At 39.2% G+C, this 20021-nt stretch overlaps 1 protein-coding gene across 1 annotated transcript in view; it reads left to right on the top strand.

The window, feature by feature from the left end:
* The first annotated feature begins 342 nt into the window (after nucleotides 1–342).
* The window catches only part of MS3_00008986 (uncharacterized protein), a 31213-nt gene continuing 11534 nt past the window's right edge, over nucleotides 343–20021 (top strand). Inside the window, exons 1-4 of the mRNA XM_035729578.2 lie at nucleotides 343–388; nucleotides 2635–2779; nucleotides 13346–13476; nucleotides 17997–18342. Of these exons, the coding sequence (XP_035586387.2) occupies nucleotides 2654–2779; nucleotides 13346–13476; nucleotides 17997–18342 (603 nt within the window). The 5' untranslated portion in view covers nucleotides 343–388; nucleotides 2635–2653. The remainder of the gene's footprint in view (nucleotides 389–2634; nucleotides 2780–13345; nucleotides 13477–17996; nucleotides 18343–20021) is intronic.

The following is a 20021-nucleotide window of genomic DNA, read 5'->3' as shown; positions in this document are numbered from 1 at the left end:
CTTCGCAGGAGAAAACGGCTTCTTCTTAAGGAATAAGGCTAGAACCTTAATGTGACTTACAAACATATTTTTCTTTTTCTTCCTTTATCGCTGATATACCTAGGTTCCTACCCGGAGGCATCGGCGATACACTGCTACTAGACACGGAAGCCCGTTATGAGAAAGCTTCTTCTATTCCGTCCAGAACAATCTGAGCTATTCAAATCAGTAGTTTTCCTGTGAAATTTTCACTTTGTTTCCATGAAAAACTGTTAACGCAATTATCAGAAGAATTGCACTTGAGAAATACAAGCATATGAAAATCGTAGTAGTTACATTGAGTGTTGAATTGAATATTGAAATGCGATACTTTGAGCGTTGCGTTTCTCAGTTGCAGGAAGTTTAGCAGGTTGTTTGACCATGTCGCATTTGCATAATTATTTGTGTGGTATCGTCAGCTTCTTAACTCGTAGGAATCCGTGTGTACTAGTGTTAGTGGCGATAAAAAATTGAACACTAACGAATTTCTAAAGGGACAGAAAAGTTATTACTTTCATAGGAGAGTATAGGGCTATGTTCAAATCGAAGATTTACAGTATACGTGGTATTGTGACCTCCACTCACACTACTTCCAGGTTCCGCTCATGGTTTTAGTTACTTCGTAAGCATCAATCACGATTTCTAATGAGTTATTCGACAATGTCTTCATTAAGCTATTGTCAGTTTGTTAAACCACTTATTATTCCTTATACCCTGCTCCCATTCTACTCGAACTAAAATCAGGGAAAGCAGCAGGTGTAAATAAGTGAGCATCTTCGTCATTTTATTGTACTATCCCGGAAATGAAGTCAATAGACAGTACATATTAGGTTAGTACTTAACGTAAGATAACTCATGGTTACTTCTTTCGGGAATTCGGATTACTAACATAACCTGGTGTTCACAATATCATACGGTTTCGTTTACGAAAATTGTTACTAAAATTTCGGGTTATATGATTGATAGCGAGTCTGCGAGTTGCATATAAGCCTAAAGCACTTACTGTTTTGTTTTCATGAGATCAGTCGCTCCTTATCTTCTGTGGTAATAACAGAGTTAAGCTGAACAATAGCTTCCGGATTACGTACTCATGCTGCATAAAACCGAAGCTAAAAACTAAAGAACGGAACAGTTTCTGAATTTTATGGTAAATAAAACAATCATTTCCTGTTAAATACCTAATAGTAAGCAAGAAACTGTCAGTCGTGTTCTTCAATCAGAATATAGGGTTCGAATTGTCATTCTCAGTGCGGCAGGTGCCTAACCAGAGCATCGCCCTAATGAAAATGCTTTTTAAGAAAATCAGTTACCTTAAAGCTAACAGAAAATTTTCATTGAAGTCTTTTGTAGGGTTGTCATCACCAAACTAGGGAAATTCAAATAAACCCAGGGGATTTTTGGCGAATAAACTACCGACGGAACTGTTTTTATATTATGTTATTTATTTGAACACAAATATTGGTACAAAGGGGCACCGAATACATATGAGCCATACAGGTCACTTGACATGTGTGTGGGCTGTGGTACTGCTCGGGTGCCCAGACCGAAGCAGGAACTGTTAGATCTGTTTCCTGATTCCCACTTTTCTCTTGATCAGAATATTCAGTGACAAACATGCTTAACAGTGGTTAACTGTCTAGGTTGATGAGAAATACAATCACATGATGAACGAAATGCATTGGTTATTATCATTTTCAAAGTGATATCCAAATGTGATAAAACGATTAAGCAATTAGTCTAAGTGTTAATTGTAGAGTAACAGGTAATTTTATATCAGTTTGTCTGTTTGTGATGCTATACTACTATCGACTTAGCTGACGATCGCATTACGTATTCTCAGTATCATGTACCGTTCGAAATGAAGATGAGGTGACTTCATTAGACTACAAGAAAATATAACGTGTCTATGCGAAAAGCTCTTGTGAATCCAAGTAATCGGAAACTATTGATGTAGCTCAAAGTCAGTCACTATTCCAAATACATCTCATATTTACCGCACCGTATTTACTGAATATCTGATTATATTTTAAATTTGTTATCAAATATTGTCGACAATAAGTCACATTAATATCATGTTTTGGATCATCAGTCAGACCATATTCAACAAAACGTCAGTTGTCATACTTGTTGGTCATCAGCGTACAGTCCACTAGACATCATTTTATGTAAACGGAGCTTATATGATTGCTTTCTTTTTCTTAGTTACGAGAGTGGGTCAGTTACTTAAAACCTTCAAGTGGTATTTCACGCTTTATTGATTTAGATACACTTCAATAAAATCACATGCTCGAAATGTACTAATTTTTTAAGAATCTTAGTGGTTAAGACATTCGTCATCCAACCGCTAGGTCAAAGGCTAAAGTCTCACTCCACTTAGTTCGATGTGGGTAACCTAATAGTATCACTAGCTCAAAGTCTCGAATACGCTAATCTGTACTTCGTAAATGATTTATACTCATCTCCATACCATTACTTCTACTCTTCTTTGTTAAATGAATCTTTCTAATCTCTCTGTTAATGTTGTGGCAACTTGAGATAATCCAATTGTTTACCTAGGTTTCAAATTGCTTATGACTGAAAATTCAATTCATTTAACGATTAGCTTTTTCATTGCAGAAAGAAAATGGGTGGTAGTATGACAAAAATATTACCTGGTTTGTATGTTGGAGGTTTCGATAATGCCAAAAATGAAGAAGAATTAATGGCAAATTGCATATCTCATATTATTATTGTTCAAAATTCGAAAAACGACATTGAAAGAGTAAGTATTTTCGAGATGGTTTTAATTGTTGGTTGATACAGCATAGGGGAGTTTTTGGTATTTTTTCCTTAAATGTGGATATTAAGACCTCTTCCATCCGCTCAGAATTTGTGCTGATTGTCTCCCATTTACTAGATGTATCTAAAAAGCGGTGGATGTATACACACTTTGAATCGAAAACCGCATCAATGTCTTCCATTTTGAACCGGTTTACGTTCATGTAGTCGGTCAATAACAATGTAGAACTTCGTACGTACATACCTCAGTTCGAGTTGCCACACCACATTAGCACACAGATGTAGTGGCTGATTCAAATCCCGTAGTGGTAGAGGTAATAAGAGTATAAGCAGTAATCGGGAAAATTAGGGTTTGGAGATGTTATTTAAAGAGTATAATACAGTGAAATAAATTCGGAAAGAGAAAAAGAAAGGGACATGAAGAATTCAGAAGATCAAAATTTCGGAGAACACAAAGAGTGTATGCATCTGCGCCATTGCAAACGATTTTGAGCCATGTCATTCAGGGTCTCTAACCATCGGTTGCTATCGTCTCGCGGTCCCCAACCAGGTAGTCTACACCTACCAACATGACTCAGTCCACTTGTCAGTGACTTCATAGACTTTCTTCCAACCTACTCCTATACCACTGAACATCTCACGTCGAGGCAGTCGGTGGTTGGACATACGTCACACATGTCCCAGCCATCTCAACTGATGAAGTTTCACTACATCACCAATTGATTTGCCATCCTTACCTAGTACTCGTTTTTTGACAACTGCGTTACTTACTCGATGGTCCCAAGATATACGAGCAATGTTTCGAAGACACCTATGGTCAAATACAAGTAACCTACGAATATCCTCTACTCTTACCGGCCATGTTCCACTGCCATAAATTAGGACAGAACGAACTGCTGTACAGTAAACACGTCGTTTGTTTGATAGTGAAAATGACGGGACGGCGAAGGAGGTCCTTTCGGCCCACTGGTTATGCAGGCCACCCACCGGAGCAGGCGTAATTCTCGGTAACAAAGTAACCGCCTCCATTGCCCGACGTTCATGTAAGATTAACGATACCTAATTTATTTGAACCACTGAATTTCGTATATACTATGACATAAAGGATGTTTCTTACAATGTGATAAATTGAACTTCAGATGAATAAACTGATAAAGTATGATGATCAGCAGAGCCGTTTGATAAGGTTGCCATTATCTTCAAATGTGTTAATGTATGCTTTTTGTAAAGTAGGTTTAAAAAAATATATGTCAGATGCTTTATTTCCCATTTCTTGTGTTTTAAAATTATCTTTTATTTTTTGGATTCATTCTCGGGTCATTGTCTGTACATCTACTGTGCTAGCATTGATCATATAACTCTATAAATTGTCTTGATAACTTCGTCTGGCTGTACTGATTGTGGTGTGATGAATTGAACCGATTCACTTATGTGTCAGTTTCTTCGTTGCTTATTTCTGACTGACTGGCTTAATGAATTTTAGTGTTGTACTCCGAATGACACACTCCACAGTTCATTATTATTATCACTAAATTGCAAGAAGATCCAGAGATTATCATTTCAACCTATTTAGTGTGTACAAGGCTCCACGTTACTTATGACTAACTGAAAAAAGCAGTTATATATATATATATATATATATATATATATATATATATAATTATGAATCGGTCAGTTTATGTATTACAAGGAATTTCTTTCCTAAGTGTGTGATAACGGTTGTCTTTAGTTTTCTAAACAATACTAATGGCAATACAGGTTATTTCATGAATGTTTAAAATGTGATTACTAGTTTAAATAACTTGAGGTATTAATTTGCTGTGGTTTTTTGCGTATTTGATGTCGAATTTCTTGAATGTAATTTTACATTTGTTAGTACTCATCAATGAGGTACCTATGCTAACTCAAAGAAATCCTTCCTTCTAGTATCTGAACTAACGTTCAATACTACATAAAGGTGTTGTAATTAAATTGTTTTGCTTGTGATCGGTCCTACAAAATCTATGCAGTCGTCCTATACACGAATCCGATCAGCTTCTTAAACAAAATGATGGAGTGAGAAAGGAAGTTTATTTGATCAACTGAACAGTCTTATTTATATATTCATTCATGTATTTGTTCGCCCTTAGCAAATGTAAGCTATTTCTTATCCAATCGTTTTCACTTGTCAGTTGACCGATTTTGAACTAATGTATCAGCACTACTACCACGTTTTTTTAAATTTTTCCTCTGTTAATTTCCTTTTGGTTATCCTAATTTGAAATATAATAACTTGAACTGATGCTAATTTGTACCAGCTTCTAGATTGTTCATAACTGATTAATTTATATACTCCTTTCCATCAATGCACTTTTATATAAGTTATGAGTGAGCACACATGGAATTTTCAATTGTTATTTATGATCATTCCAAAGAAGAATTTTTCGCTTTTGAAGTAAATGATCAATTTTGATGGAGTTTTGTTCTCTGAGCTGGATGGTTTGTTCGTGGAGCTTTCATCGTTCTTCTGAACGACATCATCAGCAAAAAAAATTCAGGTAGAAATGAAGTGTTCGTATTTAACGTCAGCAAGAACCAATCAACATCGAGGTGTACACGATAAGCTGTGAACCACATGTGGAGAAATCCGAACACTTTTACCTGAAGTTCGTGCTGCTGATGATGTCTTTCAAAAGAACAATGAAAACTTCACTACCAAACCATTCAGCTCAGAGAACAAAACCCCATCAGAATCATCCACCTGTGCTACAAATCTCCACCATCTCAAAACGATCAATTTTTGGAGACTTTTATATTTTGCGACCATACTATTATCAGTATTATTGTTTATAACAATAGTGTGAAATAGTCTCTTAATCGTATACTCTGATATTTTTCTCAAAAATTACTTTTTGTACAAATGAATTTCTGTAAGTCTTATGATAAACACACACAATCAGTCAGTCAGTCAGTCAGTTACAACGTAGGTCCATTTATAAAACGATTAATTTCTGTAGTAGTAGTAGTAGTAGTTTGGAATAAAACTTTGACCTTCAATAAATAGTATTTCATTCATGAGTTGATCAATCGATAATCCAGACATAGATGAATTATATGTGCTTAGAGGTATTCGATAAACAACCCTAGATATGTGTTAAATAGTAGAAATATTTACAAAAATGCTCTATCCGTTTTAAAGTATAGTTGTCATTTGAATACATACACTAAGTAGTAGGGCAATTAGTTTAATGAATTAGTTCTTTTTTTCAATGAGTTTACTTTTAAAGCTTTATATTTACATATAATTGCCCCGACCGAAGCTGCTACCTTGACGCGGTGGTCGAGCTTGCCTATCGTGATGACCCAACCGAGCTATATTGGCTGGAACATATGTTCCTACAGGCTCCACCATGCCAGGCAGGTCGATTGGAGAACGGTAAGACTAAAAGCACCAACTCAAGGTCTGAGGGCGAAGTCGTACTGCTGACTGTAGAGGGGTGTGATAGCAGTAAGGTGTTTCCCTCGGACAACCAGCATCTGCAGCGATGCTGCCTTCCCACAAGGAGGGGTGGGGTTAGAAAAGGTCGACCCTAAAAATGTCAAATCACACGGATTTCCGTCTCCGGCGGTAAGGCCCTTTCAAGAACGGAGTTACCACAATAAAAACATTCCACGAAGAATCCGTGCGCGACCGGCCTCAAGCAATTGTCCCTTAGGCTCTGAGGTCACGCTCCCAGGTCGTTAAGACCAATAATAATCCAATTTCTTTTTCAGGTCCCTCAAGAAATACCCTTCCACGGTGTGGGCAGCCGGGAAGAAATATCAGCCCTCATACCCGTAACAGCACACGAGACCAAGTTGGTCACATTCAAATCCTTCCTACACCTCCTAATACCTCTCTTATCTTCATGACTAACCCTCCTCACGTCTCTTTATCACCTCGCACCGCTAGGGCAAACGATCGGAGTAAGCGGAACGCTATTCCTGGTCTCCTGAAGTTACGCTCCAAACTACACGTAGGAGATTTTAATGTCCGAACACTGTGTCGAACAGGACAACTGGCTTCCTTAGCTAGGACTTTAGAATCTCGCGCCATCGATGTGTGCTGCGTCTCCGAAATGCGCATACAGGATCCGAGTAGCGTTATTCATTTGACCTCATCATGTCATAATAAAGAATCAACTCGATTTACGCTTCGTGTATCTGGAAGCCCTGATTCTGCTTCCCGTGGCCTCGTCGGCGTAGGTATAGCATTGAGTCCTAGGGCAGAACTAGCTCTCTTAGAGTGGATCCCAATAGACAGTCGTTTGTGCGCTGTCCGACTGAACGGAACAGTAAGGATCCGAAAAGATAGGGACACTCGTCGTTGCCTCTTCGTCGTCTCTGCCTATTCTCCCACTGACTGCAGCTCAGATGATGTAAAAGATGAGTTTTACAGAAAGCTCTCTGACCTTTTCCGAAAAGCTAAGCGCTCTGATGTAGTAATAGTGACTAGTGACTTTAATGCTCAAGTAGGTAAACTAAGCGATAGGGAAAGACACCTAGGTGGATCTTATGGTGTCGTGGCTCAAAGAACAGATAATGGCGACCGTCTGTTGCAGCTATGCTCAGATAACCGCCTGTTCCTTGCAAATACTAACTTTAAGTATAAGGAAAAACATCTTTTAACATGGCGACCCCCTAATTCGTCCCAACATTGGACCCAAATATATCACATCACTATCAGCCACCGATGGAGGGGCTCGATAGAAGACTGTCGCTCATTCTGGAGAACATGCTTAGATTCAGATCATGCTGTAGTACGAGCGCGCATTTGCCTGCGTCTTACTGGGGTAGGAAAGACGCTGCAAGGAAACCTCTTAGGGGCCTACTTAATGATAGTCAAGCTAAGAGTATATTTCAGGAACAACTAGGAAAACAGTTGGGCAGCCATGTATGTGATGCCCATCGCGAGGCAGCATGGAATGATATCCGAAAGGCTGTGGAAACAGCAGTGATATCTGCAAGTACGGTAAACCACAAGGTAAGGGAGCAACACTGGATCTCAGCAGCATCTACCGCACTGATAGATGCTCGAAAACTCATTCCATCTGTCTCTGAACATAACGAAGAGCAGCAGGCCCTGACAAGTTTACTCCTGAGATTTGTAAGGATGGTGGTCCAGTATTAGCAGTGAGATTAACTGAGGTCTTAGGTAGAATTTGGGAACTGGACGTAATCCCATCTGACTGGTCTCAATCACTGATTCTGTCAGTCTATAAGAAAGGACAAAAGTCCTCTTGTGACAATCACAGAGGAATCAGTTTGACTAATATAGTGTCTAAGATATTAGCTTCAATAATACTTCGACGCCTAATGAAAGCTCGTGAAGAACAGACCAGAGAAAATCAGTCTGGTTTTCTACCTGGACGTGGTTGTATAGACCAGATATTCACACTACGTCAGGTTCTAGAACACAGACACACATTCAGACGCCCCACAATCGTAGTATTCCTCGACTTTAAGGCGGCATTCGACTCTGTTGATTGTGAGGTTCTATGGCAGTGTTTGTCACTGAAAGGAGTACCAAAGAAGTACATTAACCTTGTAAAGGCTCTCTATTCGAACACAATTGGTAGAGTGAGAGCTTATGGCGAACTGTCATCAAAATTGATTACCTCAAGTGGTGTTCGTCAGGGTTGTCCACTCTCCCCTTTCTTGTTCAACTTTGTCGTTGACGTGCTTTTAGAGATGACACTTTCCTCATCTAAATTTCCAAGGGTTGAACTTGCACCGGGAGGTTCACTTGTTGACTTGGAATATGCTGATGACATAGTTTTATTTGTTGAAGACGCTGACAAAATGCAGAGTCTTCTGACCACTCTAAGCAACAATGCAAGCATGTTCGTGATGCGATTCTCCCCCTCGAAATGCAAAATGTTGCTTCGGGATTGGGTTGCATTGACACCCGAACTAATGATAGGGAGTGATGTAATTGAGCGTGTCGATCGCTTCACTTATCTTGGAAGTCTTATCAGCCCTTGTGGTTTGGTGTGTGACGAAATCTCAGCACGGATACAGAACGCCCGATTAGCTTTTGCCAACTTGCGTCACTTATGCCGTGGGTGAGATATCCGTCTACCAAGAAAAGGACGTGTTTGCTGCACAACAGTTCGTTCCATCCTACTTTATGGCAGTGAAACGTGGCCGGTAAGAGTAGAGGATATTCGTAGGTTACTTGTATTTGACCATAGGTGTCTTCGAAACATTGCTCGTATATCTTGGGACCATCGAGTAAGTAACGCAGTTGTCAGGAAACGAGTACTAGGTAAGGATGGCAAATCAATTGGTGAAGTAGTGAAACTTCATCAGTTGAAATGACTGGGGCACGTGTTACGTATGTCCAACCACCGACTGCCTCGACGTGAGATGTTCAGTGGTATAGGAGTAGGTTGGAAGAAAGTCTATGAAGTCACTGACAAGTGGTAGGTGTAGACTACCTGGTTGGGGACCGCGTGACGATAGCAACCGATGGTTAGAGACCCTGAATGACATGGCTCAAAATCGTTTGCAATGGCGCAGATGCATCCACTCTTTGTGTTCTCCCAAATTCTAATCTTCTGAATTCTTCATGTCCCTTTCTTTTTCTCTTTCCGAATTTATTTCACTGTATTATACTCCTTGAATAACATCTTCAAATCCTAATTTTTCTGATTACAGCTTATAATTTTATTACATCTAGCACTACGGGATTTGAATCAGCCACTACATCTGTGTGCTAATGTGGTATGGCAACTCGAACTGAGGTATGTACGTACGAAGTTCTACTTTGTTACTGACTGACTGACATATAATTGCATGTTTGTAAGCAAATTATAAGTGTATCAGTCAGTCAGTCAGTCAGCTACAACGTAAGACGCCAGCAATATTTCTGAGGCATCTGTGGTCAAATACTAGTAGCTTACGAGTGTCTTCTACTCTTAGTGGCCATGTTTCGCTACCGTAAATTAAAACAGAACGGACTGACGCGCAGTATACTCGTCTTTTTATTGATAGACGGATATCTCGCCTTCGCCATAGGTGACGTTAGTTGGCAAAAGCCAAGCGAGCTTTTCGAATCCGTGCTGAGATTTCATCAGACACCAACCCATTAGGGCTGATGAGACTTCCAAGATAAGTGAAGTTGTCAACGCGTTCAACTACTTCACTCCCTATTCTTAGTTCAGGTGTTGACACAGACCAGTCCTGAAGCAACAACTTGCATTTAGAGGGAGAGAAGCGCATTCCAAACATTATGGCATTGTTGCTCAGTGCTACCAAAAGACTCTGCATTTTATCAGCGTCTTCACCAAACAGGACTATATCATCTGTGTATTCTAAGTCGATAAGTGGACCTCCTGGAAGGAGATCAGTACTCGAGAATTCAGTAGACGAGAATGTTATTTCCATCAATAGGTCTATGATTAAGTTAAACAAAAATGGAGAAAGTGGACAGCCTTGACGGACACCACTTGAGGTTGCAAAAGTAGATGACAGTTCGCCATAAGCCCTGACTCGACTAGTAGTGTTCGAGTAAAGAGCCTTCACAAGGTTTATGTACTTCTGAGGTACGCCTTTCAATGACAGACACTGCCACAGAATCTCGCGGTCTACAGAGTCAAATGCTGCTTTTAAGTCAAGAAAGACCACCATTGTTGGACGCCGATAAGTACGCTTGTGTTCTAGAACCTGACGAATGGTGAATATGTGGTCGATGCAGCCACGACCAGGTCTAAAGCCAGCTTGGTTCTCTCGAGTTTGTAGTTCACGAGTCTTAGTTAGGCGTTTGATAATTATCGAGGCCAGTATTTTAGATACTATGTTTGTTAAACTAATCCCTCTGTGGTTGTCACAGGATGATTTTGACCCTTTCTTATATATTGGGACGATAAGTGATTGCGACCAGTCAGATGGGATAAAGTCTAATTCCCAGATCTTAGCTAAAATATTAGTCAACTTAATCGCTAAAATTGGACCACCATCCTTAAAGACCTCTGGAGCCAATCCATCTGGACCAGCTGCCCTTCCTCGTTTCAGATTAACTATAGCCTTTTGAACTTCAGCAAGAGTCGGGGGACCTACTTCACTGTTCCATTCACACTGTCTGGTAATGGTGGGTAGTTGTAGAGTAGCTGAAGGCCAGCTGAACTGTTCTCTGAAATGTTCCACCCATCGTTCTAAACGTCTGGACTGAGAGCAGATGAGAGTGTCGTCTTTTTCCAAAATAGTCTGATTTACACTTGATTTATTAATTCCAGTTTCTTTTATTAGTCTGTAGAGCTGTCTTGTGTTCCCTATAGCCGCCGCCTTTTCTATCTCGTTTGTTTTCGTTGCCCACCACTGCTCACCGTTGTTCCTTAGACTTTTGCTTAACCTAGATCTGATTTGTTGTCGCTCTTCATCGTGTTCAGAGCCTGATGGGATGAGTTTACGAGAATCCATCAGTGCAATAGACCTAGAGGAAATCCATTGGTTCTTTGTAACCCTGTGGTTTAAATCACAAATAGATGTCACCGCTGTTTCCACAGCTGTTTGTATAGCTTTCCAAGCAACATCTGGGTCAGCCTCGTTTTCAGAACTACCTAAGTGTGACCTCAGTTGTTCCTGGAGCCTACTTTTGGTTTTCTTGCTACTCAATTCAGTTCTAATGGGTCTTTTTACTGAGGTTTTTTTGCGTCCAGTGAGGCGCAAGCAGATGCGTGCCCGTATTAGGGCATGGTCGGAGTCCAAGCATGTACTCCAGAATGAGCGACAATCTTCTACCGACCCTCTCCAACGATGACTGATGGCAATATGGTCTATTTGAGTCCATCGTTGGTTTGGTGTAGGGGGTCGCCATGTTAGACGATGTCTCTCCTTATGCTTAAAATTTGTGTTTGCTAAAAATAAACGATTGTCTGAGCACACGGAGGGTGTATCTCGTCGGGTCTCCGTTTTGTCGAGGTGAGGTCAAGTGAATGACCGCACTGGGATCCTGTATGCCTGTTTCAGAGACACAGCATACATCAATGGTATGAGATTCTAGGGTTCTAGCCAAGGAAGCCTGTTGACCGATTTGACATAGGGTGCGTACATTGAAGGCTCCAGTGTGTAGTTTGGAGCGAGGTTTCAGTAGACCTGGGACAGTGTTTTGAGCATTAGAATCGTTGGCTATGGTGACATTTGAGGAGGAAGCCGAAAGAAGAAATTTAGAGTTGAAAGTCGATGTAAGAGGAATAATAGGAAGTGAAGACAGAGGTTGATTATGAATACAGTGGTCTTGAGTGCTGTTAGAGGTATGAGGGCGGTTATCATTTCCCGGATGCCCACACCGTGGAAGGGTTGTTCTGGAGGTACCTTAAAAGGAAATTGGATTAGAGGTGGTCTTAGTAACCTGGGAGCGTGACCGCAGTGCTCAAGGGACAACTGCTTGAGGTCAGTCACACACGACCTTTTTGTGTTAGCTCCTTACTTGTTGAGACCCTACCGCCGGAGATGAATATCTGTGGGATAAGGTGAGGTGTGCATTTTTGTGGCCGACCTTCTCTAACCCCACCCCTTGTTTTGGGAAGGCAGCATCTCTGTTATGCTGGTTGTTTGGAGGAAACACTTTACTGCTGTCACACCACTGTACTGTCAGCAGTACGACTTCGCCTTCGGACCTCGGGTTTGTTGCTTTTAGCCTTACCGCTCTTGAACCGACCTGTCTGACATGGTAGGACCTTGAGGAACAGTTGTTCCAGCCAGTATAGCTTGGTTGCTTCATCACGATAGGCAAGCCCGATCACCATACCTGACCACCACGTCATGATAGCAACAACGGTCGGGGCATTAGTTTGTAATTGCTTCGGTCTGGGCACCCGAGAATTATCACAGCCCACGCACAAATCAAGTGACTTGTGTAGCTCATGTGTATTCAGTGCCCCTTTGTACCAATATTTATGTGTTCAAATAAATAAATATTAAATAATAATTGTTTTAAGTGCGATCTATCATTTTTCTCAATATAAATCAACTGATAGTGTATCATGATTTCTTTTCGCTGATCCATAAAGTTTGAGGAATTCACTGAGATTCCTGATAAAAAGACAACAGAGTTGCTCGAATCAATAACCAAATAGTGGTTTATTTGTGTGCTAGAATTTGAGTCACTCCTACTGATACTCCTTATTTGTCTAGACTGAAATTAAGTTAAGAAAAACAACCCTTTGGATAAAAAAAATCAATATAGTCTACTCTGATTGTCAATGATTATCAAACCGGGATTAATACTAACCTAGTTAAACTCATTTGCCAGGTACGAATTCATTTATTTGTCTCCGAGCCATACTATAAGTATGCATGCTAATGAGTGATACGACCTAGTTGCACAAACTAAACCAGGGGTTTGAACTCGTCGACTTGTGGCTAAGAGTTGAATGACCTTACACATCGAGTTACTGCTCTACAAATACTGTCTAGCTCATTATTTCACAATTCATTTGAAGTATAATTTCCTATTTAATGTGATCTTCCTCCTTTTATTTTGCTTTATACTATCCTTTCTTTTTTTGTAACTTTCAAAATAATATAGTCAATAAGTCGTCAATATTTACATCTTATTGTCAATGAAAAATTAGAGAATAGTTTGCTAAATCAAATTCAATTGTCTAATGATTTTATTCATCGGGCCCGATTGGATAGTGGAAATGTATTAGTGTGCAGGTAAGCTCTCTCTCTCTATATATATATATATATCATTCGATCATATTGTGTATTTGTGCAGGTGTAGTACTATTACCCTTAAATCCGAATTATATATATATGCCTTGGTACGGCTGAGGGTGGAAGGAGTCCGCTCTCCTTCTCGAAATGCCCTTACTTGGTCACGTGTATACAGCCTCTGCCAGGGAAATCCTACTCACTGCCTTCTCGCGGCATTACTGTTGTTTACGAAATTGAGAGGACAAAAAGCAAATGCCCGACGCTTGGACCGGATTAGTGGTTCAGTCTTGTGTGCTATTAGAGGTATGTGGGTGGTTATCATTCCCGGGTTTCCCACACCGTGGAAGGGTTCTTCTGGATGTACCTGAAAAGGAAATTGGACTAAATGTGGTCTTGATGACTTGAGAGAGGGACCACATTGTTCAAGAGGGCGAGGACACACTGCAGCACACTGGCAGCACGAAAAAATGAAGAGAAATACCTGAAGGACATATTTCAAAAGAACGGCTACCCAATCAACTTCATCAAAAAGCACCAACGGCACACAGCATCAGAACCCAAGTCAAGCACAAAAATCAACAAAAGAATCACCCTACCGTACATACAAGGAATATCAGAAACCGCAACGAGACAGCTGAAAACCTTCGGGATAGGTGTGGCACACAAACCAACAAAATCACTACAATCAATCTTATGCAGACCAAAGGATGAAATAACAAAGGAAAACAAATCAAACATCATCTACAAAATAAATTGTACCAACTGCGACAAACACTACATCGGACAAAGCGGACGCCCCCTCCACCTACGCCTACATGAACATCAATTAGCAGTCAAACGCCATGATATCTCTTCACTTATATCAATACACGTGGATAACTACGGACACTCATTCGATTGGAAAAATGTAGAAATCTTAGACAGAGGAAACTCCAAAAACACCAGAGAATTTCTAGAAGCATGGCACTCAGGTCAATCAGCGATCAACAAACATATTGAAATCAATCCAATTTATCAACCAATCAAGAAGATCATGCATAAATATAGGAACAAGAATCAAACCAATGGGAGACACAACCAAAACAAAGAAGTAACCAATGATAAATTTAAGGTCAACAAGAAGCACTCAACATCGAGGTGCACAGAACAAGCTGTGAAACACATATGGAAAAATTCGAACACTTCACTTCTATCTGAAGTTTGTGCTGATGGTGTCGTTCAGAAGAACGATGAAAGCTCTATGACCAAACCGTCCAGCTCAGAGAACAAAACTCCACCAAAAAGGGACCACAGTGCCCAAGGGAAAACTGCTTGAGGTTGGTCACACACGACCTTTTTGTGAGTAATTTTTGTGTTAGCTCCGTACTTGTTGAGACCTTACCACCGGAGACGGATATCCGTGGGATAAGGCGAGGTGTGCATTTTTGTGGTCGGTCATTTCTAACCCCACCCCTTGTTTTGGGAAGGCAGCATCTCTGTTATGCTGGTTGTTTAGAGGAAACACTTTACTGCTGTCACACCACTGTACAGTCAGCAGTACGATTTCGCCTTCGGACCTCGGGTTTATTGCTTTTATTCTTATCGCTCTTGAACCGACCTGTCTGACATGGTAGGACCTTGAGGAACGGTTTTTCCAGCCAGTATAGCTTGGTTGCTTCATCACGATAGGCAAGCCCGATCACTATACCTGACCACCACGTCATGATAGCGACAACGGTCGGGGAAATAGTAGTTACACAGGATCCAACCAAGAGAGTTGGCGAGTCCTGTTTCCAAACCAATCTTACACATGGGCTCTAGTATCAAATGGCGTATGAACCTATTGTTGGTCACTGGCTACCATGAGACTGCATCTCTCGACGTTACCCCACTGCCTTGTGGATCAGACTTTCAGGTCGAAGGCTTAGGGTGTTGTCTCTTAAGAAAATCACCTGCTTCGATCTGGGCACCCTGTTAATATCACAGCCCACACACGAATCAAGTGACTTGTGTGGCGCATTTGTCTTCGGTACCCTTTTGTACCAATATTTATGTGTTCAAATAAATATAAATAAATAAACGTTTATCAACTTCTGCGCCTGCTTACGACTGATTGATTGTTATTGAAAATACCATACTTAGTAATAAGGAAATAAGTTTGTATGCTCAGTTTTAAACCACATACATTTTGGGACCACTAAGGACATTACTTGGTCATTACAACCACTGTAGTTAATCAAACATGATTTGAACTTGTGAGCTCATGTTAATTAAAATTAAAATGCTTTACACATTACATTATCGCCTTAAATCTTCTGTTTCAAATATAATATCTAATAAACATTATATGTTTCCAACAAATCAATATAACCTCATTTCTTTAGTTGGTACCTATCGATTGTTCTGGCTATTATGAGTTATTAAATAACATTTTGATTAAATTGTTTAAATCGTGCCTAATTTAGATAGTTCTAATGTGTATCTGGGCTACCTGTTCCTGCCATCTAGATATTTCAACAAGTTCATTCACTGAAGTGCTAACATCTAACTGGCGATTCCTCAATATTTATCGCCAGGACCGACCAAGAAGAAAGAAACGGAAACTTGTTGAAATACTTTGCGCTGAGAATTCTATATTGTACCAAAATTATAATATTGAATAAAGCTAATAATAATAATAATAATAATAATAATAATAATAATAATAATAATAATAATAATAATAATAATAATAATAAATAAACACTGAATGAAAACTAGTATGTCGATATTTGTTTAAGATTATCCATCTGTACAACCATTGACGATAGTTTCACAAAATTGCCAATTGATTGAAATTAGAAATGTAAACTATCGGCTACTAACTCACTAATTTAAAGGTTGAACATTCATTACCAGACCTAGTGATCTTATGTTCCATCCTCGGTAGGGTAATGGACATTGATTTCAAAGTGGTCGCATAGTATGACAACATAGTTGTTCAGTGCTTCCTGGTTTGTAATTATTATGACTTTTGCCTCTATCAGTTATCACGTGACAGAATCACCAGTCATGATACTGACTTATGTGATCTTGTTCTTGTTCTAAACCAGTGATACGTCAAGTAGCACTAGCAGCCCTGCGTCAACTCTGAAACCTTATTGGTCTTCGTGTAGCCCTTCCCGCTGAGTCCGGCAATCAATCTTAACCTCCACTGTATGATTAGTGTATATCAAACATACGTAGTTTATGTACAAGCAAATGAGACTGCAAAATACCATAGAGTAGAAGATAACAATTATACAAGATCAAACGAAAATGTGGCTGTGAGTGTAAAAAAATCTGTAACTAATAGATTGGGAATAAGTTAAGAATGGTAAATCGTATTGTAGGTTAATTGAATGCTTATATATATACATAATAACAGTATTAATAGTTCCCGGAAGTTATCCATTATTTAATCTTCCTACGAATACAACAGTAATGTTTATTAAACTATCATCGTCTGTTGGTGTAAACTATGAAGATCGATATCCTGTTATGTTTTTGTTGGGGTGCTATCACAAGAATGAATCCAACATATAACTAGATTGATTGAACAACTCATACAGAACAATGACACTTCAATGATTTCATAAAAATGAACATTAGCTATAAAAACGAAAATTAAACTTTATAAAATAATTCTTTACTTCAAGTAAACTCAATGAAATTAGAAAACACTACTCAATACATTTATACAGTATTTTACATAATCGTGGGGAAAACATTTGTCAATATTTAATGATTGGTTATTACTGAGAATTGGGATGTTGTGACTGGTGTCACTGTCTAGTTGATGAGCCTGAATAGCAGAATGATATAATAAATATACTACTACAGGAAGTTTGTGGAGATTGCTAAATTTCATAGGTTACATCATAGACTAACATTAGTTAGACAGCCGTCGAAATTTAGATAGTACTGAACAGCTATCTCATCCCAGTTCACGACTTCTCAGCTGTACACAATCTCAACTCCAGTTGGGTTAATACCAGTTATCTTTAGGTCTCATGGTGAATGCTTAACTTTCAAACATCCGGTCAAGCTTTCAATAGTGTGCATGTTTAGTTTATCAATACGAGATTATCGTCAATTATCTTTCAATACTTGAGTTCAATCCTATATGCAGTCGTGGATAGGCACTACGAAATAGTCTTATACTAGGATAAAATAACTATCCAATGCTTTCTGACTTTTAACAGTTGGTTAACCAAGATTATATAAAAACTTTATTAAACAATATAAGCAAAGATAAATTGTGGCTAGTAATGAAATCCATGACGTGCGTTTCGTTCTATTTTGGGGCTCATCGGCTGAATGTGCCTAGATCCAAGGGTTCATGTTCATTCCGTGACTTGAACTCAATACTGTTCGCTTCAAATGCCATCACATTCTCCATTTAGTTACTGAGTTCATATAGTCACTAACTTGTGCAATGGGTTGAAATTGTAATTCATTTTTGTATTGATTTGTTTATTAAACAATTTTTTTTTGTTGAAAATTTTTCTTTTTTTAATTAGTGATTCAGGTCTATCAGCTAATGTAGCTGTTGTTACAGCTTATTTAATGACTGTTTATTCATTAGATTATTATTCAGCTATTGGAGCTTTAAGAAGTTTACGATATGGTGCACATCCAGTTGAACCTTTACAAAAACAATTAATAGAATTTGATAGTGAAACTAATGAAAAATTAGTTAATAAACAAAATCATACAAATAACACTCATCGAGAACAACAACAACAACAGACTGAATTATTAGATTCTTCTAAACATCCATTGAATTCCATAATGTATTTAACTATCACATCAGCATCAGAACGTGAACGATTGAATTCAATTTACGGTGAATGGCCATATCTTGAAGTATGTTTTCTTTTTTTTCTTTTACTTTATTATATTATAATCGATCATTATTATCTAGTGTATCTTCCAGTTAACTTGTCTAGATTTCTTCAGGATAAATAATCGAAATTAAAATAGTTCATGTTATATAATCAAATCTAGACACTAAGTGATTATGCAATCCTATTAGGAAATGAATTGGCTTTAATTGTTTGCATAATCTAAGTCAGTTAAATGTGTATCATGTGAAAAGTTCACAATGTCAATTGAAATGAATGAGTGATTGTGTGTGTGTGTGTGTGTGTAAGTTCGAATAAATAATAGTTAATATTTAGTGTTAATTTGTTTAAATTTTCTCGAGTATTGATCTCCTTCCAGGAGGTCCACTTATCGACTTAGAATACGCAGATGATATAGTCCTGTTTGGTGAAGACGCTGACAAAATGCAGAGTCTTCTGGTAGCACTAAGCAACAATGCCAGGATGTTTGGAATGCGCTTCTCTCCCTCTAAATGCAAGTTGTTGCTTCAGGACTGGTCTGCGTCAACACCTGAACTAAGAATAGGGAGTGAAGTAGTTGAACGCGTTGACAACTTCACTTGTCTTTGAAGTCTAATTAGCCCTAATGGGTTGGTGTCTGATGAAATCTCAGCACGGATTCGGAAAGCTCGTTTGGCTTTTGCTAACTTACGTCATCTATGGCGAAGGCGAGATATCCGTCTATCAATAAAAGGACAAGTGTAGTGCGCGTCAGTCCGTTCTGTCTTAATTTACGGTAGCGAAACATGGCCATTAAGAGCAGAAGACACTCGTAAGCTACTAGTACTTGACCACAGATGCCTTAGAAATATTGCTCGCATCTACTGGGATCACCGAGTAAGTAATAGTGAGGTTAGACGCAAGGTATTAGGGAATGATGGCAAATCAGTTGATGAAGTTGTGAATCTTCATCGAATGAGATGGTTGGGCCACGTGTTACGTATGCCTGAACACCGATTACCACGACGTGCAATGTTAACCGGGGTAGGGGATGGTTGGAAGAAAGTTAGGGGCGGCCAAACCAAAACGTGGCATCAGTGCCTGAAGTCACTAACTTCTAGTCTGAGCCATGTTGGTAGATGCAGACTACTTGGTTGGGGTCCGCGTGACCATCGTAACCAATGGTTGGAGACTCTTGGTGACATGGCTCAGAATCGATCACAATGGCGTCGGTGTATACACTCCCTGTCTTCCCTTAAACTAAGAGACTAAAACCACTTCATATCTTTCTTTCTACGAACTAATTCTTTCTTCCTGTACTATATCCTTATTGCAACCTTTGACCTAACCACTCCTATGAATCCGGTGTTCATCTTGCTGTGCTAATGAGGTATGGCAACCTGGACCGATGCACATATGTGCCTGGTCCTACGTTGTAGCTGACTGACTTAAATTTTCTTTTGAAACGTTTATTTGTATATGGTCAGTCAGTCAGTCAGCTACAACGTAGCATCAGGCACGTATGTTCATCGGTCGAAGTTGTCATACCTTATTAGCACAGCAAGATGAACACTGAATTCATAGAAGCAGTTACTTCAATTGTAGTGATATATGAAAAAAAACGTTTGTGTACATGGATATAGTACAGGAAGAAAGAATTAGTTCGTAGAAAGAAAGATATGAAATAATTTTATTCGCATAATTTAAGGGAATACAAGGAGT

This window comes from Schistosoma haematobium, chromosome 5 (genome assembly GCF_000699445.3).
Source record: "Schistosoma haematobium chromosome 5, whole genome shotgun sequence".
Taxonomy (NCBI): domain Eukaryota; kingdom Metazoa; phylum Platyhelminthes; class Trematoda; order Strigeidida; family Schistosomatidae; genus Schistosoma; species Schistosoma haematobium.
Note: the sequence above shows the minus strand (reverse complement) of the source record. Positions and strands in the feature narration are given on the sequence as shown.